Source organism: Pseudoliparis swirei, chromosome 22 (assembly GCF_029220125.1).
Source record: "Pseudoliparis swirei isolate HS2019 ecotype Mariana Trench chromosome 22, NWPU_hadal_v1, whole genome shotgun sequence".
NCBI classification, from domain to species: Eukaryota; Metazoa; Chordata; class Actinopteri; order Perciformes; family Liparidae; genus Pseudoliparis; species Pseudoliparis swirei.
This window is the reverse complement of record NC_079409.1, coordinates 8514481-8537685: the sequence shown is the minus strand read 5'-3', so window position 1 is coordinate 8537685 and position 23205 is coordinate 8514481. Positions and strand designations below refer to the sequence as shown.

General features: G+C 42.5%; 1 protein-coding gene across 5 annotated transcripts in view; it reads right to left on the bottom strand.

Annotated features, from left to right (window-relative positions):
* Positions 1-2568: 2568 nt before the first annotated feature.
* Positions 2569-23205, bottom strand: part of cadm4 (cell adhesion molecule 4) — a 157071-nt gene continuing 136434 nt past the window's right edge. For 2 of the 5 annotated variants that reach the window (XM_056443986.1, XM_056443985.1), the window contains exons 6-10: positions 16136-16308; positions 9103-9213; positions 6268-6303; positions 5578-5706; positions 2569-4410 (exon numbers count right to left, since the gene is read on the bottom strand). In XM_056443986.1, coding sequence (XP_056299961.1) covers positions 4301-4410; positions 5578-5706; positions 6268-6303; positions 9103-9213; positions 16136-16308 — 559 coding nt within the window. In that variant the 3' untranslated portion in view covers positions 2569-4300. Of the gene's footprint in view, positions 4411-4559; positions 4639-5577; positions 5707-6267; positions 6304-9102; positions 9214-16135; positions 16309-23205 lie in introns of all 5 variants that reach the window. The other 3 variants (XM_056443988.1, XM_056443987.1, XM_056443990.1) reach the window with 3 other exon arrangements.

The following is a 23205-nucleotide window of genomic DNA, read 5'->3' as shown; positions in this document are numbered from 1 at the left end:
TCTGTCCGCATGGCCCTGTGTGAGGCAGTGCAGGCAGCGCCATGGTCTTCAGCCAAACACTCCCTGAACACCAAAGTGTTCCCAGAGGTCTGAATGCTTCATCATAGAAAAAAGCAGGCTTTTGTTTTCCACACGCACTTGTCCATCATCTTCAAAACAATGTTCCTTCTGTGGTTTGTGTGCATGAGAAAAAAAGAAAGTGTTTGAAACAGCTTGTCCAAAGAAGAATACATATAGTGTATTCCTGTTTGTTGTTGGCATGTTATCTAATCAGCAATTATGCGCACAGATGCCATAAATAACTTGTGTCATGAAAAGGCCAGTTAATTATCAGGTCCCACACCAAATGTCAGTGAGAAATATGTCTCACGGTGATGACTACTATCTGGATCACAGATGTCTGTTTTCTTTGAATGCTCTTCATATGGGACTTAGTCTAAGGCCGTTCTAAGTCTCTGCTAAGCCAACCACCAGTGATGTAGATATATGAGTGACAGCGTTTAATTAAATATTCAGTAAAATGTGGTCCAGAGAGGACGCAGCAGCATCTTAGGGAAAACATCATTAAACTGGTTATCTTCATGGCTGTTTTGATTAAACTTGTAAATACAGTGTGATGCACTCGTGTAATAAAAAGGGCCTTGCTCACTCTAATTGGATTGTTAGTCTTGAACGGCGTTGTTTTAAGAAAAGGAGAGCTCCATCTCTTTTTGCATGAGACACTGACATGACATTTCCCTGTTCTTCATGATCGTAGAGCAGCTCCTTGTCTTTCCGCTTCTTCTTTTCTCTCCCTTACTCTCGGTGTTTGGAGTTGATCATTTTCCCGCCTCTTATTACAGATCTTGTGTCTATTTTCCATTTATTCTCACACTTATGTTTTTCTCTGTTTTCCGACTCCTATTTATGTGCAAAGAGAAAAGTACAGAATGTCCAACAAAATGATAGAAAAAAAGAAAAAGAAAAATCCCTGAATTCATTATTGAAAGAGAAATCTGGTAAAGGAAAAAAAAAAAGAAGAATAAAAGATTTTCCCCAGCTTCCCTGGCGTCTGCCCATGCAATTGTTCTCTGGGCCTGAAAAGCTCTCTGCTTCCTGATTGTGGTGGGCCCCGACACACTCAGGCACCTCAATCAATGCCTCACGCTCGGCTGCCGTGCTGCACACTCCCCCTCACCGCGCTTGGTCAAAATGCCAAGACCGGTGGACATAAGCTGCGTTCACCATCCTCAGCTCAGCAGGGTTGATTTTACAGATGGATAAAATGGTCTAATCCACCATGTAGCCAGCAGACGTCTACAAAGTTGATGTTTGAATGGACTGTCATAGCTCCTGCAACTCGTAGAAATGATATATGACTGTCATAAAGGGGTCATAAACTGGGAATTATCTAACGTGAACCCGTTCCAGGACGTTAAATGGTGAAACTAAAATCAAGTAGCAACCACGTGAGTTATTCATAGATTTTGTTCTGTCATTATTGGCGAGATTAAGCTGCATTCCATGTATGTCATAATTAAACTGGGGAGGAATACGAGCACCGATTACCTGGCTCGTCCCAATCTTGTTCTTGCATATGTCTATTGATTCGATATTCACCATCTATGTTCACAGAGGTTTGTTTATAATTAGGTCTTGCAGCTGAATTGCATCGTTGTTATGGCCAGATAATGGCCGTAATTCCCAGGATGCACCAGCTGTGACAGCACAAGTAATAACGTACAACACGTCTTGTGAAATAGGATTTGAGTGGAATTTTTCTAGACCTAGAAAGTTCACTTTTTCTGTTGAGTTGAGGAGAAGCAGAACTAACATGAGCCTATAAAGCAGCCGACAACACAACCAGAGTGCTGAGAATGGCACACGTGAAACCCTCCGTTTGAAGGACATACGCTTTAGAAGATATTTAAAAGGGGACAATATTCTGACTTTATTACTCATCGACCACAGTTGGTCTGATAGCTACCGTTGCGTCATCATAAACTGAAGATATGTCTGGTGTCTATGTGTGCGCATGTGTGTATTGTGTGTTGTCCGGAGTGTCAACTCATGCTGGTAGCACCTGGAAAGTCCATTACTTTGATTGCCGTTTGACAATCTATCTTTACGACAGGCGACCGTGGAGCCTCACCATCGATGGAAAAGAAACACATCGATGTCGCCCGGCGACCTCCGGCGGCTTTCAAATCTAGCCCTGTGCACAGATGGACACGTTGAGTGCTTCCTGACAGAATAGGGTATTGATTGTGTGGAATTTAACGGCAGAGTCATATTTTTTCTGTATGCATTCGACTCAACCCTCTTGTCACCCTTTCTTCCCCCCGCTATCTGTTCTTCTGATTCATTAGTGGCGCCGCAGAACCTCCTGATTTGTTTATTCTATTAATTCAGAATGAGCTGCCAGTTACAACCGATTCAATTTCCTTCATCTTTATCTTCCCTGCCATAAACTCCACGATTCCCCATTGACTGAATCATGTGCTCCATCTCCTGTTCTCTTTTCACAGGATTTCAAAAGCAGCTAATTACACAGTAAACACACACAAAAAACCAGGCTGGTGCCAGAGGTTATTTTTGAATTCTTTTTAATTTTGTCGTGCTTTGTATCTTTCCCCTATAAAGAATAGTTTGCTATATATCAACAATTACACATGGACTCTAAAGTAAACAAGAGTGAAAGACAGGAGAAGAGACGACTAGGCACAGACGAAGAGAGAGAAATACTAGGAGAGAGGAAAAGGTAAGAGTGGAAAAAGACAGCAATTTCTCTACAGTAGAACCAAAAAGGAAGGGTACACTTCTTTAACATTTACAATTATAATAACAACGGCAATAATAATAATAACATTAACAACAATCATAATTGTTCAAATAATAACAATAATTAATAAAAAAATCCATAAGACCTCTTGTTTCTCATAAAGACAAATTACATTTTTTATTTTTTCATTCTTTTCTTTGTTTTCTTTAAAGATCACTGGACAGTGGTTTGTTCGGCTTTGCACCTCTATAGGCTAATATTCTGTGTTAGTATATTTGCTTCATAATGCATTTGAATAGTAAACATATTTTTTTTATATCTTAAAAGATTCATTTAATTTATGTTGCGGTTCTTTTTTATACAAATAAGGAGTTCAGAGATATGTATACTTGTTCTGTCAACATGTTGACTGTACGTATGAATGTGTGCATGTCTCTGCATGTGTGGTAGCACTCAGAACAAAACATCCAACCATTTAATTTCCTCATTCATTTGCTCCCCTTGTCCTTCCTATTAACACTTTTAAACCTCTTTATCCTCTTAATGACATTCTAAAATAATTAAGCTCTTCTTTAATGTCTTAGCAAGTCATATTCCTTTCTTCCTCGTCGGGAACGCATCCCAACACTAATTATTTCATTAATAGGAGCCAACAAAGGAGGAGCGACAGAGAGAAAGAGAGGTATAAAGGAGAGAGGAAAGGATGATAACAGGTGAACGGAGAGGAAGGAGGAGATGGAGAGTTAATTAAAAGAAGAGAGAACCATTTTCCTCACTGTTGCAGCGAGTCGAGATAAAAATCATGAAAAGATGATTTATTTTCACACATTATTGGAAGGCCACCTTGCAGGGATAACACAAGTCTGGGCACTGCCCGGGACTCTGGGCTAAAACACTCCAGTGTTGTTTGAAAATTATAAATATGAAGCTCTTTAGGAAAGATGCTTTATCGATTTTTCTAAATTTCAATTTTCTATATCTCCCCCTTCCCCTCTCACACGCCGCTCCACTGTCTCCATCAGTTATAGATTGAGCTTTGTGAAATAAATTGTTTTTTCCAGGCTTGGAATTATAGCAGTCATCTGCTCCTAATTCCTCTTCCACTTTGGTGGCTGCACAGTCAGAGTGCCGGTTTTCTTTGTGCCCGCCGCTTCCCTCTCGATCAGAAATAATTATGGCATCATTTCGTTATTGTCTTCATTCACCCTCACTTTCTCCCCGACTCTGTTGCTCTCCATTCACCCCAGTTTCTTCGACTTACAGTATATGGCACAGTCGTTAATAGCTGGTGTGTCTCGGCTCTCTTTTTCTCAATCTGTCGCCGGGTGTGTGCATGGAGGACGTGAAGTGGAATGGAGCGGTATGGATTGGCTGTGTGCAGTATCTGTATAAAGTCGATTTCAGAAGGCCGCCTGTTATGGCGCTTTGTATAGTGTGTGTGTGTGTCATGTGTGTCTACTGTATATAAGGTGAGACACAGGGAGAGGGAGGGATAAGGGGTATGAAGTCAGAAGAGGAGGGGGTAGGGAGGGGGAGGGGCTACAGGAGGTACTCCTTCTTGCCCTGGCTGGCGTCGTTCCCATTGAGGAAAGCCTCCTGCACCTCACCATGTTCATCCAACCCACTGGCCTCATGGGTAAGATAGGAACCTGAATGAGAAGAGACAGAGAGAGAGAGAGAGAGAGAGAGACCAGGAGGGAGATTGGAGGGGGAAGGTTAGGTGGCAAAGCGTCATGTTCACTGCAGCGCCATGCAGCATTATCAAACCAACCAGGGCTAATATTATGAAGTTCCATACCTGCGACTGATTAATTTATTAGTTCACTGATTGTTAGGTCAATACCAAGCAAGAATAGGCTCTCGGGTACGGTACGAGCCTTCCCGGCAGGAATTAAAGGAGGAGATGGATGTGTGAATAGAAGAGGCAGAAGAGGAAGGGCAGGTGGAGAGGATAATGGAGAATAGGAGACGGGGAGGGAGGAGAGATTGGCAGAAAAAGGACGAAGGGAAGGTTAGGTGCAAGAGAACATCACGTTTGCGTCACTTATAAAACCCCATCATCAAACCCATTTTAACATACGCCAGGTGCGTCTGATTCATGATTCGGTGCAGCACAGGTTACTCAGCGAGAACTGTTCAAGACGTCTTCCTGCTTGAGTGTCCCCTCCCCCCAGGGGTGAGCGACACTCTAATTCTCCTTACCGACAATGAGTGGCATGCTGCCAGCCCCGGTGGGCTGAAGACAAAGCCCTAATGGCTCTGTCTCAACATGGCTCGGTTGTAATGGTCCCGTCTCTGTGCTGATTGGCAGTCAAGCCACCCCGAAGGCCGACCGACAGCTTGTCTGGCCATAGAGTAAGAAATAGCCGGTTGCATTGTTGCTACACTGATCCTGGATCATTTGTTGGCAGCTGGGGTGAACAGTCGAAGGCTGCCAAAACACGGGCACTTAAAAAGATAGTGAACGCAGGGAGGCTGCTTTTAATAGATGAGCCTTGGTACACTAACATATCGTCATAAAACATGGGGACCACACCAACATTTCCCAACCCACCCATGCTGGCCAAGGTCGTCCATCATGGACAGCGCATCCCATTCTGTCTGCTTTGCACTGACAATTTTACACCTCAGGTTAAAAGACTATTTTCGAGGAATCTGGGTGTTACGGGCTTGCAATGATTTTTTTTTCACAGCTGTATGACGCCAGAAAGCGGCGCAAATGAGAAAACGCGCCTGTGAAAGATGTGATAAAAATACTCTGATTGCCAAACATGTCGGCTGCTTGCGAAAGAAACGTCTGTGTGCGTGTGCGTTACCTTTCTGTCGAACGGAGCACCAGATGGTGACGATGAGGACACAGATGACGGTGAAAACCAGCAGGGCCAGGACACCACCTATCACTGCATATGGTACTGCACTGTGAGTCTCTACCACTGCACCGGGATCTGAGGAGGAACAAAAGAGACACATAGTGGGTGTGTGTGGAGGGCAGGGGTATATCAAGGAGAATATAAAGATAAAAGGAGAGAGACGAGCAGGGAAATAAATTTAAAAAAAGATAAAAATTGATTAAAAAAATGAAAGTAAGAGAGAAAGAATATATCTAGAAGTTAGAGGAAGAATGCACATTAAAACACCAGCGTGGGAGAGTACAGGAGAAAACCCAAGTCAATATCTTTCCACCAACTTGCATGATCACCTTTCATCACCCCCCACTGACAGTCCAAATGGGTGAGAAAAAGGTGCCGAAATGAGGAGAGAGAATGAAAGAATAACCTCCAAAAACCAACTCCAGCCAAGCACCTGTCAAGACCACAATGCATTTTGAATGAAGGAAACTTTGAGTGTGTTCACACCCGGTGTCGTGCAGCCCTGGGAAATGAAATGAAAAACTGAGTGATAGAGCAAGAGAGACTCGGAGAGATGAAAAGATAAAAAGGCAAGTTAAATTTGATGACATTCGTACAATTGCAGCAGTGGCGAGAAATTATTCATGTCGACCTCACCTTTGACCAACGTTACATTGTCTTCAAGCACAAACACTAAACGAAACACAGGAATAATGAAAGGGAGTGTCGATTATTTGATTAGAACAGAACAGTCGACTAAAACAAGTGCGTGATGATTATAGAAAGAATTTCAGTCATTTAAATATTATACATATCCAGCTTCAAAAATGAGGACTTACCGCTTGTTCTTTGTTATTTGTCACTTTAAATTAAATAATTTGAACTTGTTGGTCAAAACAACTGATGTGAACACATCGTCTGCGAGCTGTGGTAAACTGTGAAGGCATTTTATGTCATTTTAAAAACTAAACAATGATTTGATAAGTTAAAAAAATAATCAACAGATCAACTGTGCAAACAAACAGTACATTGTAAAGCCAGGTGACATAGAAACAGATGAATGGTTGGCGTCATAGGAATTTAGGTAATCTGTGCTACGAAAAACAACACTTTGAGTCTGTATTTATAGTATCTCAGTTCCTGACAATAACAACATTTCTCTTTTGTGATGGGGCTGAGTGGGTGTAGTGTAAAAGCTGGAAAGGCCAAATCGGAGGCAAGGACGTGGAGTTATTGATGCAGCTCATGGACCTTGACGCAGGCGAATTAAATCAATGAATCATTCATTGAGTGCTCACGCAGAGACCAGGAGACAAAGAGGAGGTGAAGGAAAGGAAGAAAAGGACGTGGAGCAAGGACTGACAGCTGAAGAGAAGACGGTGCATTCTTGCACATGAATTTCATCGCGACATGTCTCATAGGACCCAGTGAGTGCATGGTATTCCTGCTTCTGTGTACGATGAAGTGCGTGTGTGTGTGATACAATCTGTGAGACATCGGTGCGTCTGAGGGCACACGGGACCCGTGTGTGGCTCGATATTTCACACAGGGATGGAAAAGCAAGGACTCGAGCGTTATACCTTCACCCCACTCCAAATGCTTTTTAATCCACCGCAGCCCAAAGCTCCACCAGAAATGTAAAACAGCATACAGTGCAGCGCTTCTCCAAAAAAGCCCCTCAGATAATACATCAACATCGACTAATCGTCCACCGCATTCCTGTACTCTTTATCTCCCCGCACGGCCAGCAGGTGAGCAACCTCCACCTGCCACAGACAGCGGCGGTGGCGGCAATGGAGAGACTGCCTTCGCTTCATCTCTCCTTTAAGTAACAGGAGGCCGGAGGCGGAGGAGTGGAAAGAAAAGAGGAGACACCAGTGAGTGTGTGTGTTTGCGAGTCTGAGATGAATATGTTCTGTGTCTATAAAGAAAGGGAAAGCAGTGGATGGGTGTGTACCTTTACACACACACATACACACACACACACACACACCTAAACACACCGTTTAATTTATCACGTTTGACTCTTAAAAACAGGCTTCAGCTTCCAAAAGCCATGACCACAACACTGATATTACAGAGGCAGGAGAAAAAACAGCTGATTATCTAAATGCGGAACACTTGAACAGGCTAGTATTGTTGTTGTAGTTTTTTGGTCATTTATTTATGAAGCTTTCATTTATTTAACAACCTTTTTTATTGATTCCAGAGCTTCTGTTTTTTAATGTAGCAGCAATTATGAGTTCACGATTCATACGTTTATCAACCATGTTTCTTTCAGCTTCTAAATGACCATTATTTTATATTGGATAATTAATGAGTTACGTTTTTAATTTTTTAACTTTATTTAATAATAACCGGTAACATATAGACTGATATTTACATATATGAACAAAAGCTCAAACTCATTATTGTTATTATAACACACGTTTTTCAATTAGACCTTGTGGTTGCAGAGACTCTTTAGTTTGGGTATGCAATGTAATAAATAATAAATAAATAAATAATAATTATGTTCGGCTTTAGGCGGTTCAAGGCTGCTACAGAGAAAAAGAGCCTGACTACGGGTAAGGCATTGAACATTCAGATAAAGCAGTGTTCCCAGTTTTCCAATCAACTATCTATACATTGCAGCCTTAAATCATAATTGAAATCTGTAATCTGTCAATGAAATGCTTCATATGAACAATGGGCTTGATGCACAGAACAATAGGATATAACTCCATTTGTTTCCATCATGTGTATTTTCCCCCCAGTAATCAATGAATGAAACTAGGATAATAATAGGCAGGCTAATTATACTGCTATGCAATACAACTGTTATATTATTAAATGTTCTCATTTTAGATCTATTTTCATTCATGATGTTTCATCATTGTCTGACTCTCCATGAACCTTTCCACTCTCCATAGTCGAGCAGCCTTTCTTACAGTCACGTGTAACATCATCAGGGAGAATGCGATGAGACACACCGTGGTTTCTGATCCTTCCTTCTGTCATAATATGTGAGTGTTTGTGTGAGTGTGTGTGTGTGTGTGTGTGTGTGTTTGTGTGCAGCTAAAGGTATTTGTGTAGCATCCCCCCTGGCTCTGCAGAGGCCAGTTCCTTAAACCCCTAATACAGATTTACTAACAGTACGAAAGACTGACCAAAGACCACACACACACAGGCACACACACACACACACACACGCTGACTGGGCAATGTGTGTGTGGGCAGCATCAAATAGCCGGTGATAAGAAAAAGGGAGAGTGGGAGGTTGCACTCGGTGCACACCAAAGTGTCTGCAGGCACGTACGCTCATGTAGATGCAGGGCAAAGGAAGGTTGCAGCAGAGGAAGTGTGTGTGTGTGTGTGTGTGTGTGTGTGGAGGCCACCTGAGACTTACCAAACGACTAGGGTAGTGAAAGACTCCAAAGGTGAGCCGGGAAGGACGAGGAGAGAGATGGAGGGTGCAGCAGAGGCAGAATACAAAAGGTGTGTGTATGTTACCTTTGGGGTCCGGAGCGAAGCTGGGTGTTAGGAGGGTTGGGGTGGCGGGAAGGGAGGTGATTGGTTGGGTGGTGGGAGTGGGAGGGACCGTGGTAGTGACTGACACATTATCTACAGACAGACAGGGAATGGGATAACACACACACACACACACACACATGCTATTATCTACAACATGCAGGGACATTTCAAGAAAGGCGTTGCAGGGTTTCACAGCGAAGTAACTACAGCCTATTAAACACGACACACGCTTTATTACTGTGACTATTAATTGAGTTTTTTCGCTCAGCATTATGAATCGATAATTATTGGACGCGGTCTCAGAAACGGCTCGTCTCCTCCGATGCGTTTTGAGAAGAAGGAGAAGATGTAAAATCCGAGAACTGCCGGAAAGACTTATTTCAAACACGCTCATCAGCACCGGAGGCCGATGCCATTTCGATACCAGAGACAAATGCTACTAATTATTTCCCCCAAATTGACCGTGTGCGCAAAATGGAATCGATCTCAACCCCTGACCACCGATAAGGACAAGGACTCATGATGTTCTCTGGCACCTCTGTATGCCAGCTGTGGGGGTTAAAGAAGACGTTAACAATGGTGAACCGTGCTTGAAAACAGAGGTGGAAGGGAATCATACCTGGCAGAGCGACGTTCATCATGCGAGGCAAGGGGAACATATCGGAACGCAATCTCTCTCACTGACACATTTTCCATGGCACAATGGCAGGAAAGAGCGAGACATTGTCTGTGACGGATGCATTCCCGATGGAGCAGTGCCATGCAGGGACTGTTTCATTCAATGCAGCACAAAAGCTTGGATCTTGACACCTTTTCTGAATCAATGGCTGACACACAATGGGAGGTTGAGAGGTAGAAAGAGACAAGTTCCTATTGCCGTTAAAGACAACAAAATAATGGCTTACGACAAATAAATGGGAAGGATGGAAGAGCTGGTTATGTGTGTCTGTGTGTGCATCAGCACTTTAAGTGTGAACAACATTCCACTTCATCAAATGATCTTTGTAAAACCGCACACACACACTCGGCTTGTTTTTAAATACATGTAAGCTTGTGCACACACATAGCCAGACCCACACACACACACACACACACACACACACACACACACACACACACACACACACACACACACACACACACACACACACACACACACACACACACACACACACACACACACACACACACACACACACACACACACACACACTGCCCTTTCTGCTCAGGAGTAATTTATTGGTAAGTATTCCTCTGTCTCTTCTCTTCCTTTCTCCCAGTGGCCCTGAGATCATCAATCTCTTTTTGCACTCTTCTTATGTCAGCACTATACCCCCCCCCCCCTCCTGGATTTTTATTTTTTTCTCCTTCTCTCTGCGAGGAAATATTGGACGATTTGTAACCGTATTTTGTGGGAAAGACCAAGAGATGAGCAGAGTTTTCTGTGAAGTAAAGTGTGAGAGAGAGGGGGAGGGGGCAGTGGGGGACTAAACCAGATGGAGAGAAAGTGACACTTACTCACGTACGCATGCGTCTGTTGCTGCTCTCCTCTTTGAGTGTATGTTGCGTGTGCGTGTGAATACAAGCGTGCCGTCACTTGAGCCCGAGGATTAATGGCCGAGGTTGCGGCACTCATTAACTGGACGCTCATTAATTTCTCCGGGCGATCACGAATGGCCTCAACATTTTACCTTCTCACTAAGCCCAACTTTTTCTTATCGTTCTGCCGTCATTCATCGCTTCTTTTACCTTGTTCTCCCCCCCCTCCTCCTCCTCCTCGCCTCTGTGGTTTCACTCCTCTCCTCAACTTAATTAAGGAGAATGCCATACAGCTGTCGTCCTCTTGGCCGATAGCGTGCTTCCCCCCCGACATCATATTGTTATTCATTAACACTATGCGGCTGCCAATCAGGCACAAAGCCCACCTTGTTTCTAGGGACGGATGTGGCGGCACTTGGGATAATGACGTTTCTCCTCGTATCTCATTCTCGCAGAAATGCGCCTGGGGATACTCCGCCACCATTTTGGACGAGCCCCGTTCTTCTTTCATGTTCGGTGTTCCTGATTATAAGGGCTTTGCCCAGAGCAGTGGCGACTCCAGCTGTCAATCAGTGCACTGGACGCTGGACTCTGGTCAGGGGTCCAATGTGGAGGCTCTTAAAGCCGACACTGATTGGCTGAGGACTTGTTCAACATTCACTTAGACACCAATGGAAGTGCGTTGTCATGTGTGTATTATTTGTATCTCGCTTCCACACCTTTTTCCACTTTCATTCTCTTTCCATGTTTTCACTTCATTAAATGGAGGACTATTTTTTTCATTCCAATTATCCTGACGGCTCATTACAACAGCCGAGGGGACACAACGACTAATCACTGGTCACCTAGCTTCCCTCTCTATCTCACTGTCTTCCCATCATTTCATCTTCCAATCACTCCCCTATGAAACTTTCTATAAAATCCCTGCTCTGTTTTACCAAAATGCACAGACACACACACACGCACACACACACACACACACACACACACACACACACACACACACACACACACACACACACACACACACACACACACACACACACACACACACACACACACACACACACACACACACACACACACACATGCATATACATGTGTTACATCTATGCAAACTAACATCTGTACCTCTCCCTCCCTCGTTCTTTTTCTCTCCATCCCCCACACTCTCTCGTGCAATTCAATTCTAATGGGTTTATTGGCTCTGCGATTCATCCGAGTGCAGCAGCCGAGTTCAATTCCATAAGGAAGCCCTCCGGAACTTCACCAGACAATCAGCAAAGACATTCACATGCAAAGTATGTGTATGGATATATATGCAAAGGTCCGTATATCCATACATAAAACAAATACAATCAAAAATAACTTCAATTTCTCTAAAAAAATGGGGGGCACAGAGATGAAACAACCAACCGAGGCCATATTTATTTCACATTCAGCGGATATGTGTTAAGTGTGTGTGTACGCTTTGGTATTTATTCAAAACGATTTCTCACATTTACATCATTTGTGACTTTCTGACAGCTTCAAACAATTAATTTCATCACCTTACATGCACACTTACTCTAAATGTAACACATCAAAGTACACACACACACACACACACACACACCTACACACCTACACACACACACATGGCCAGTCACATAAAGCTCAGCTCCGGTGCATCACGGGCCCCGGAGAGTTTCCCAGCTCTCGCTCGTTGTTCTCCTGCGCCAGCATGAAGCCCGTCTCTTCTCATAAAGTGGCAGCGCCTAAAGCACCGGCAACAAATTGGCATCTTTTTGCCTGAGTTTGTGCTCTGTGTCCAGACCCTGATGGCGGATAACTCTCGCAGAGGAAAGGTTGACATGAAATGACGAGGAGAGAGACAAGAGAGAGCACTGGTAGTTTTTCCGCACCCGCAATGAAATGATTTCTTTTCTGCCGACTCATCAAACACAAGATCCTCAAGCTCTCCCATAATGGCCCCCTTACTCCCCCAGTGCACCCTGGGATTCCCTCTGGGAACGCGAGCAGCCATAAACCGATATCCCGTTTATCTGACAGGTTGTGGTAGCGCATGTTCACCGGCGTTCGACCTCCACTGCCTTTCTCCTCTCCCTTTTCATCATCCCTCCATCCCTTCCTCACACCTCCTCTCCCCTTTACTTTCTCCCTCCATCTATCCCCAACAACTCCTCACTCAGTTACATTCACTGCTCTTCGTGCCGTATTCTAAGACACCTCCGTCTCTCTGAGTGAAGACACTGAACTGCAGCTGAACCGAGATCAGAGGGCAAACTGGCGTCAAGGTGAAAACCTGTTGAAAAGGGCGTCTGAGGAGAGGAGAGAGGAAGAGGAAGAGAGCAGGAGGTGTAAAAGAGGCGAGAACGGCTGGCCGAGTAAAAGCGAGGACAGATGTCGAGGAAAGGGACGGGGATTTGGAGAGAAAAGGGAGCGACAAGGAGAGATGGATGAAGAGGTTGAATATTTGTGACTGAAACTAAATAATAAGAAAGGTTAGCACAAGAAACAATGAGGTTGTATCTGTCTTTTTTAATCTATCACAAGTCTTTAGGAATAAGCAAAGAGCGTTGTTTCAAAATGAGATGTGAAAAAAGAATAAAAAAGGAGAAAAAAAAGACACCTACAATAACAACGAGGGTTCTGGGAAGAAGAAAAAAACCCACTTTGTGTTAGAGTTATGAGTCATATTAACCTATTCTTCTCGTGGAATCATATTTATTTTCAATACTTTCTGATAAAATTGGTATTCAATCATCAGAATATAGAATTCACTTACAACATTGTTTTAATCAACCTTATTGGTTTATTTATATTAGCATGGCTGTATAGCAAACACACCGTTTTATAATAATCACACATTTACAAAGACACATATCGCTGGAGGCATCGTGGTCTGAATGAAGGAGTTCATTTGACATTCTTTGCGTGAGAATTAAAACCACGTTGGTCAGATTATGAGCTGTGCCGTAGAGGAAAATCAAAAGTCACTCTCTGTCGTGTGCAGATTAATATGATGGCTGAATCAACATCTCTGAGCTCTTTGAGATAAGGTTTGAAACAATCTGCCGGGTGGCGAGTACCGGTACATATTTCTTTTGAACTACAGCAAATCACCACCACAGGGCTGCAGCAGGAGGATTTAGAAAGCTCATTGCTGGAGATCTGTGCTGCAGAGCCAAGGAGTTGAAGCCTGGCTTATGTTGGTTATGTGGATTTCTCGTCTTTATTGGATCTTGGTCGAAGCAAGATTCCTTTAAATATAGCCTTTTTTCTATAATAAGAGAGGATAAGAAGAAAAAGAAAAAAACAGCACGATAAATCAAATGGATGACCAGCACGGAGAAACGGCTTTAAAAAAAAGAGAAGATAAATGACAAAATGTAGGAAAGACGAAATGACAGACAGAAGATCAAATGAAGAAGAAAGCGGAAAAATGGTGAGGGGAGGAAGCCGAGGAGGAGGGAGAAAGACAGAACATTTTCCTACAGAGGTGGCACCGCACATCAAAGCTCGACATGTCTAACCTTCTATAGAAGAGAGAGAGAGAGAGAGATAGAGAGAGAGAGAGGGAGAGACAACGGGAGAGGGGGAGTGGGTGCAGATGTCACCTTTCATCTTGCCACTGTTGCCACCCTTGATGCTGGTGGAAAGCTGCCATAATGTGTGCTGTTTGATGCAGTGCTTGTACAAGACTGTGTGTGTGTTGTGTTGATAGATGAGGGGGCGCTAACCAAAAGCACATCAAATGTCATGCTTCTACTCCCTCCATCCGTCCGTCTGCTGTCAGGTGTTTGGGTGCAACGACAGGAGCAGTCAGGAGGGGGAGGGGCAGCCTAAATATTTAAAAAAGTTAAGTCAAAGTGAAAATAGTGTAAATTAGGCCACGGATTGGATGTGAAACCACAGAAGCCTCTAATGATGAGCTGGCTTTGCTGCTTCCCAATTAAAAATCCCCCAAATTCCAATTCTGCAAGTTCACTCAGTTGTTTCAGAGTGGATTACGCAACATTAACACGCATCGGAAAACCTTGCTTTCCAAAAATGTGCTTCAAACTCGGGGAGAAACTATGGCGGTGGCAAGAGTTCCAGTGATGTTGCGAGCTCCAATGTCGTCTTCTTTGAGCCGCGATGCGCAGCCTATCTGGGTCAACCGTCATTAGGAATTTGGGAACCACCAGTGAATCGAGGTGCAACATCTTGGAAAACTTTTAAAAGGCGGGCATCAAAAGCCCCTTACCCACGACGTCTTCCTCCCATCTCCGATACTTCTGCTCAAGCAACAGGCAAAACTGATTGGCCTGAATTGTAGATTTCCACAGATTGCGTTCATGCTTTGTAGTGTGTCTGTTGTCTTTGTCTCTTTCACATCAGCTTGTTTTGTGAATTTCATTGAGTTGCCAATATTTATTGATTACACTTGACTGTTAACGTTACTCTGAATTCCCAGAAGAGAGGATTGGGGCAAAGGGGACAAGATAAATTGGTTCTTTACAAGCGATATTTTGAATAATTATGTTGGTGACCAGTAACTGAGCACGGGAGCCTACGCTTCCTCGAGGAATCAATACCTCTGTTGAATTGATTCAGGAGGAGGTTTAGCATATACAGGACTGTCTCAGAAAATTAGAATATTGTGATAAAGTTCTTTATTTTCTGTAATGCAATTAAAAAAACAAAAATGTCATGCATTCTGGATTCATTACAAATCAACTGAAATATTGCAAGCCTTTTATTCTTTTAATATTGCTGATTATGGCTTACAGCTTAAGAAAACTCTAAAATCCTATCTCATAAAATTTGAATATTTCCTCAGACCAAGTAAAAAAAAGATTTATAACAGCAAAACAAAATCAAACATTTGAAAATGTGTTTCCAGGTGTTTCGAGTTAATTAGACGATTCAAGTGATTTGTTTAATACCCTACTAGTATACTTTTTCATGATATTCTAATATTTAGAGATAGGATATTTGAGTTTTCTTAAGCTGTAAGCCATAATCAGCAATATTAAAAGAATAAAAGGCTTGCAATATTTCAGTTGATTTGTAATGAATCCAGAATGCATGACATTTTTGTTTTTTTAATTGCATTACAGAAAATAAAGAACTTTATCACAATATTCTAATTTTCTGAGACAGTCCTGTATATATATATATATAAATCAGGAAAACAAATAAAAGAAAGACAGATGAGACAAGAGTCAAGATCGAATGGTTCCGTCGCCAGAATAGACTCCGAAGACACTGGGAAGAGAAAAGGATCGATCAAATTGGAAAAAAAGATTTCTCAAAACAATAACATCGGGAAGGAGTAATGTAGCAAACAAGAGATCCATTGAAATATGAAATTACCTGGGACACTACAACTGGAAATTAAAACAATGGAGAAAAAGAATCAATGGAGCAAACTTTTCAAGCTGGCACAAAAACTCGCAACATATAAATTAGTCGGTCATCTACTCACCGTACACCAGGAGGGTGTAATGGTCGGCAGCGCGTCCATAGTTGTTCTGGGCCTGGCACAAGTACGTCCCGTTGTGTGATTGGCTGAGGCGGGAAATCTGAAAGGTGGGGCCAGAAATCTCGGCCCTCTCGGGTAAGGATTCATTAATCTTGGACCACTGAATGTTCCTGGGCCTGACGAGGAGACAGAGAGAGGATTCATGTTTAAAAGCGCTGGAACAATATGTCAATCAATTCCCTTAATTGTTGACATCGATTTTCAAAGAAAAAAGTGAGACATCTGCTGTTTCCAGCTTCTCCACTGTGAAGATGTACAGTTTATAGAACAGTAAACTGGGTATCTTTTGGGTTTGGGAAGTTGGTTTGAACATTTTTTTATAATTTGAGGACATCATCTTTGGCTCTGGGAAGTAGTTGCGTATTTCTTTTGACGTTTCATAATGATTCGTTAATCAATTGAAAATAATAATAAATAGATTCATTGAAAATTTAAATAATGATTAGCTTTACCAGTTTAATTTAGAATTCCAATTTCAAAAACATGTCCCTGAGCTTCACACCGCCTCACACATGCACGCACACTCGTATTGGCACATTGACAAATTGAATCGCGCAACGTTATTATGTTCAACCTCTTCCGAATGCCATTTAAATGATGTGATATTGTACATAATTAATCATCCTAGTATCTTCTATTACCTCTACAACCACAGGTGTGCAATTATGCATCACTTTGTAATACCTTGACTTTTTTTCAGAAAAAAGCAGAAAACATTGAAATACAAACAGGTATAATCCAGTCTTATGTTCACAAATTCTAAAAAACATGCATCATCACTTAAACCGTGACGTCAATTTATTTAAATTCCTTAAGAGCTTTCTCTGTTTCTTCCACCTTGGAGGCATGTGAGAAAAACAAAGTTATCTTCAAGAATTCAAGGTAACATAGGGAGAGTTAATTGATATACAAATGTTCATTTTGCGGGCAAAGTATTCCTTAAAACACATTTAGTAAAACTGGAGGTGCTAAAGGGTATTAAAAATGTGCAAGTGAAAGAAGATAAGGGACTGAAGCACAGACACGGGGGTTGCTATAAAAAGAAAGGTGAAGAAGGAGCGTAAAGAATCCCACAGGGAGAAGTTGACATGAGAGGAAAGTATAAAAAGGGCTTGGAGAGGGAGCCAATGGCAACAGAGGGCCAATTATGAGGAGATGGATGGTCAGAGGGCGGCGATGGTGTGAAATGGTTGACAGGAGGGAAGGGAGGGCAGCAGAGAGAGAAAAAAAGGGGTGGAAAGAGTGTCGCTAGAGGAGAGAGATGAAGGGAAGGAGCCGGCAGACAAAATGAATTGGTCATGAAGACGGGAAGGCAAAGCCGGCAGGTGGTGCGAGGATTACTGAGACATCCTGGCGAACAACGCTGTGTGTGTGTGTGTGTGTGTGTGTGGCTGTCATGGCTCATGCCACCCTGGCCAGTTTACAATCCTGACTCATCTAGTTTCTAATCCCTCAGGATGTTTAATTAAACCTCTTTCTTGCTTAGTTACACACTCTCTCTCAATCATCCAACGCACTTTCACAAAATCTCCCTTGGTTTCTCTCACACACACACACAGGCACGTGCACAGATAGAGCCCTAGTGGTGCTCAAGCACCAGCCCTTTTGCCCTGGATGAGAAAAATGCCCTTTTTGCTGGAGACACTTTTTTTTCATTCATCCGTATTTAAGAATAAACGTTACTCTTTCTGTCATCAAGTCCCCCCAAATGTGTTTTAATATCCGACGGGGCATTTATTTGAGTTCTTGTGAGAATTTCGCCCCGACCCGCTCCGCGGCGCTCACGAGCCCCCCCTCCTCTCCCTCCCCCCGCCGTGCCCCTCCCTCCTCCACTTCCTCCTCCACTTGGTGCTCGCGCAGTGCTCCTCGCGCTACTAAACGGGTGCACCTCCTTCTCCTCTGACCCGCAGCACCAGACACACAGGTCATGACGGTGTTTGTCCCCTGACGTTGTTTTGTGATAAATCAACCACAACATTAGCACTGCTGAAAACATGACGTCACAACTGGTCCGACGTTTCCTAAACAAATAAACAAACAAAAACTTTGTGATTTCAAAGCCTCGTCCAGCTGTTTACTGACGTTAGTTATGTTTAGAGGAGAGAGAGAAGAGAGAGAAGAGAGAGAGAGAGAGAGAGTTCTTATTCCGTTCTATTTAACAGGAGCTAGTCTAGGATTTGCGTGGCCAGACTGAAAAAAAAAATCATAAGGCCTCTCTTGTTCAGAGGGCCGGGCCAAATGTGGAGGGGGGCCGTATCCGGCCCGCGGGCCTTAGTTTGAGGACCACTGCTTTTGGTTGTTGATGTCTATCAATATCGCTCATTTTGAAAATGACGTAAGAGGGCAATACGGATCCGTATCAGACCAGCGAGGAGGGCAATACGTGGCTGGCATGACGACCCATTAGCCAATCAGAACGCTTGTACTGTTGTTGCTATATAATAAATCATCTTTATTCATAAAGGAAATGTAAGATAGCTTTCAAATGCTGCCCAGAGGAAACGCAGATCGAGGACAGCATCATCAGTGTATTGCTGCTAATGCTTCAACTGTGTCAGAATTTTTTGGGGCATTGGGTGCCCTTTTTTTGGTTTGAGCACCTGCCCCCCAAAATGTCTGTGCACGTGCCTGCACACACACATATAAGTATTTGCATACAAAGTAATACCTTCAAACACTAACACACGCACACATGGGCAGTTAAGCATAAAGGGCAAGACATCATCTCCATCTCTCCGACTAAGAACAGACACACAGTGTGTGTACCTTCCACCAAAAGGAAGTGGCATATAATTGGTCATTAATTCTTAACAGGCAGTTAACAGGGCCAGAGAGCAAGCGGGAGGGCGACAAGGGGACAGCAATGTGTGCCTGAGTGTGTGTTTACAGTCCAGCGAGAGATGAGGGTTAGAGTTCAGAGTGGCCCGCTATCCCATCTCTCACTGTCACACACACACACAGACGCACACGCACACACACACAGACGCACACGCCCCAATCAGCTGCTACAAAGCGTTAGTGGGGCTTTAGCCAATACACTTCTCAGCCAGTCCTCACTGTGGGATTTCACTTAAGTCATCACACACATGTACACACATGCAAATGCACACATTTTGGCTGCATCCAGCTTCACTGGGGAAGCTTTAGTGGACTTGATGCCCACAGACAGACGGACCATCTAGGGGAGGGTTTAAGAGCTTTGGACCCACTACCCTTGTAGAAAATGCACAAAGGGCTCCGAACACATTGGAAAAGCTGGCTCGTAAAAGTCTTGATTGCTGATTGGGTTTAAAAGCTCGACTTTCACACACACAATCACATACAAGTTTGTGATGTGTCCACATTTACGCTCTTCTAGTAACCTCTCGGCCTTTGTCTGAAGCTCCATTTCTCTCTGCCCTTCATGCAATAAAATATGGATCAGGGTTTTTTTATCCGTCCATCAAAGATTAAATGTCAGGTCTGGGTTATATAACTTGATTATTACTTTCTTCGGGGCCAGGTGTCAATAGTACATGCCTTCAAAAGAGAGTTCCAGAGAGAGGATGTCTATCATACCCTTCCCAAGATATGGTCTATATTGCTTCCCTGTGGCAGTTTGAGGATTTAACATATATCGCTTTTACTTTGTTAGTTTTTTATCCTTATTATTCTCCTTCTATTTCTATCTTTATGCGTAAATATAAATACAGCCGATCACAAGTTAGGGGTCGCCTGCAAACAAAAGCTTGATTGTCACAGTCACACGGCTAAAAAAAGACTAGTCCTGTCTTTCATGCTGTGAAGTTGTAGAAAGTCCATACAATCGATGCTATTTGCATGAAGGGTTTGCAAAAAGTCATGTTTTGTACATAGAGAACAAAACGCTGTACAATGGTTCAACAAGACTGACAACAGAAAGGGCAGAAAGAGACAAAGAGCCCTCGGAGCAACAGCTGCATAGGAATAGAAGAAATCACCCGTCATTGTGAAGAGGGACAAGGAGCTGAGCAAATGTGACCAGTTTTAAATAGGAACAAATATCAACAGAGTATTAACAGGTGTGTTGCTATTCTTCAAATGTGACAATAGAAAACAGGAGGTTCTTGTCGGATGAGCATCACTGGACTGGATCACAGAAAAGCAGCTGAAGATATTGTGGACTAACACATCACAGTTCAAAGCTGTTCAATCCCACCACTAAGTGGCCTGCAGGGCCCAATTGCACCGCTGGTGTGGTTTAATAATGTTTTTGGGTCAAATAAATCTAAATCAAAGGGTGTTTTGGGGGAAAACTATTCCAACATGTATCACTGTGAGGATGTCAAGGAAACATACGCTTTAATCATTTTTATTTTTATACATTTGCGGCCAACACTATTACAAATGTAAATAACACATTCGGTTTCTTCGGTTTTTTCTTTTTCTCATTATAGAAGGAATTGACTTTAGTGTGGTGACTCCAAACTTTTTCACGGCATTTGTGTGTGCGGAGATATTATTATATGTATGTAAGCACACACATGTTTGTATACATGTTTGTATGCTGATGTTAAAATGATCCATATTTTTTATACAGATGTGTGCTGATGATTTGTTTGTTAGGCTCAATCTAACAGTATTGGACAACGGTCAGGCGATATTACAGAACTCTTCTGGTTGTGATGAAACACGGCTTCACTATGCGGTCATGATTACAGAAACATCCCGATTGGTTTCTTGAGACAGTAAATTCACACGTGATACATTAAACACCCCGTGGTTTGACTTCAATTCGAGTTGAAGGGACGATGCACGCTTAATTGAAGGGCCTTTGGGCCTTCATCACTTATGGAGGACAGCATGTGGCCGTACTTAATTTAGATAGTCTATTTCCTAATCATTCCTTAGAAAGGAGTTGATACAAAGTAGCTACGGATGGTTCCTAGAAAGCACCAAGATATCTTGCAGTAATTATAGGGAATATATTGAAGTTGGTGGAGATTAGTAGTACTTGGTAATTACTTGAAGTTTCCAAGGAAGGCCCTCTGGAATTATGTGGGACAGTAATTAAATAGAAAGAGGTCAACTTAGTGTTCATTGCAACAACACATCTCTTGTGTGCAGCTGGCTATTTTAAGCTACTTCGAGGGAGAAGATTTCGCTCATTTCTATTTTTTGGGGAAGGAATTTGTCTTGAGGACTAATAAAGTGCAGACGTCGTCCTGACAGTGATGGCCTGCTTCACTCTCGTACAATTGGTAGCCGTCCAGGGAAAAAACACTTTTTCATGCTCCTGCCAGTGGAACGCTCCACTGGAGCAGGTAGAGGTTACTCAAGGTTTTCTCCGCAGTAGAAATAATATTTTGTTTGTGTAGAGAGTTGAAATAAACACCATATGTAATAAAGCTGTCTGCAAGAGATTCACAGATCATCTTTCTGATTCATCTATATATGACCCATAAATCAAACTTGGTTAGTCATACCAGGACGGACAATTGCTGTATCCGTGTGTTCATCTTCAGACTTGGTTTTAAATCTCCCAAACTGGAAAGAACGTTATAAAAAAATTTGCTTTGGGAAAAGACAAAGAAATGCACCAGAAAATATGTATAAACACACATCAGGTCTCACAGCAGCACTTTCCCTCTGACTTCTGAGATTTTTCTCGGTTTAAGTTTATTCTACACATACATTTAGAAAAGGCCTTAAATGTGAACTGAATCCAAGAAAGTAAAAAGTTTACCCCTTAAACAGATTACCAAAATGAAAATAAAGCCTTGTAGACTATATATAGTATGTCTGTGTAGCTGCTGGATCCATCATAATACGAGTTTTATGTGATGGAAATTGTATTTATTTATTTATTTCAATGTGTGGGCCTGTAAGTTATGATTGGTCATGTGTCCATCGTGGTTGTTGTTGTTGTTGTCAAGTGTCCTGTAAGCCCACATGAGCTGTGCACCATACCAATGGTGCAGGATACTAAAATAAACAGAGCAATCAACACATCAATACCAGCTGTCGGATGAGGTTACAACCTTTGTCATTCTCCATAGCAGCTCAAAACTATTTTCCCAAAACAATTTTAACGTGAATACTTGCTGTGGCACATTATCATTTTGTAAAAATGGAGTGTTTTTAAGAATTGACGCTGAACTTGGCAACCTCCTGCATGTGGCCGTCAATCAAACACTTTCAGTGTATCCTTAAGCCGATTTGTCGGGACTCGTTGCGGCTTTGTTGAGACAAACCTTTTCTGCTTTCTGATTATTTTGTCAGGAATTCAGAGGAGTAAGAGAAATGAAATACCAAAATAAAGCCTCGCAAGCAGCGTTTGGTGCCAACTGGTAAATGTGCCCTTTTCATTTCTTGTTGATTTAATGTCTTTTTAAACCACAAAAAGTCACCATACCTTCTGAAACCGCGAGATAATGGGTCACAATGTCACGTGTAAAATGAGTCAGGATAAAATGACCTCAGTTGCATTACTAATGTAAGGAAGTTACATGACAAATAAATCCATGTTGACTTCTGGTTTCAAACCGGACACCAACAGTGGTCTCCTGGGTGAAAGTCTAATGTTTTGGTTTGTCAGTCAAAGCACTTTAAAACAGTTTTTAGGCGAAATTTAAATAAAGTTATAATCATCATTTTATTTTATTTAGAAAAGCGCTATATAAAAAAATTGAATGTTATTATTATCATATTCTTGAACCCACTCATCCAGCGTGACCTCCTTCCGAATTAAAGTTTGTCGTGATTTATAGTTCCTTTATTACATACACATTGGTTTTGTGAGCTCTAGATGAATTACAGCGCCTTACTTTGAAGAGCTGCAAAGAGAACACCTTGAACATACTGCATACGTGTTTAGAATAGCAAAACAATAGAGGACAGCAAAGGTCAGTGGCCAAGAGTCCAGTGAAGGGAGGTTTCCAACACCAATACCAATGATAGCACATGCGCTGTGCAGGAAAAACCTGTTTTTGTACATGTGTTGGTTACCACCATCTTATCACACCAGCACAAAACCTTTTAGAACTTGTGCACAC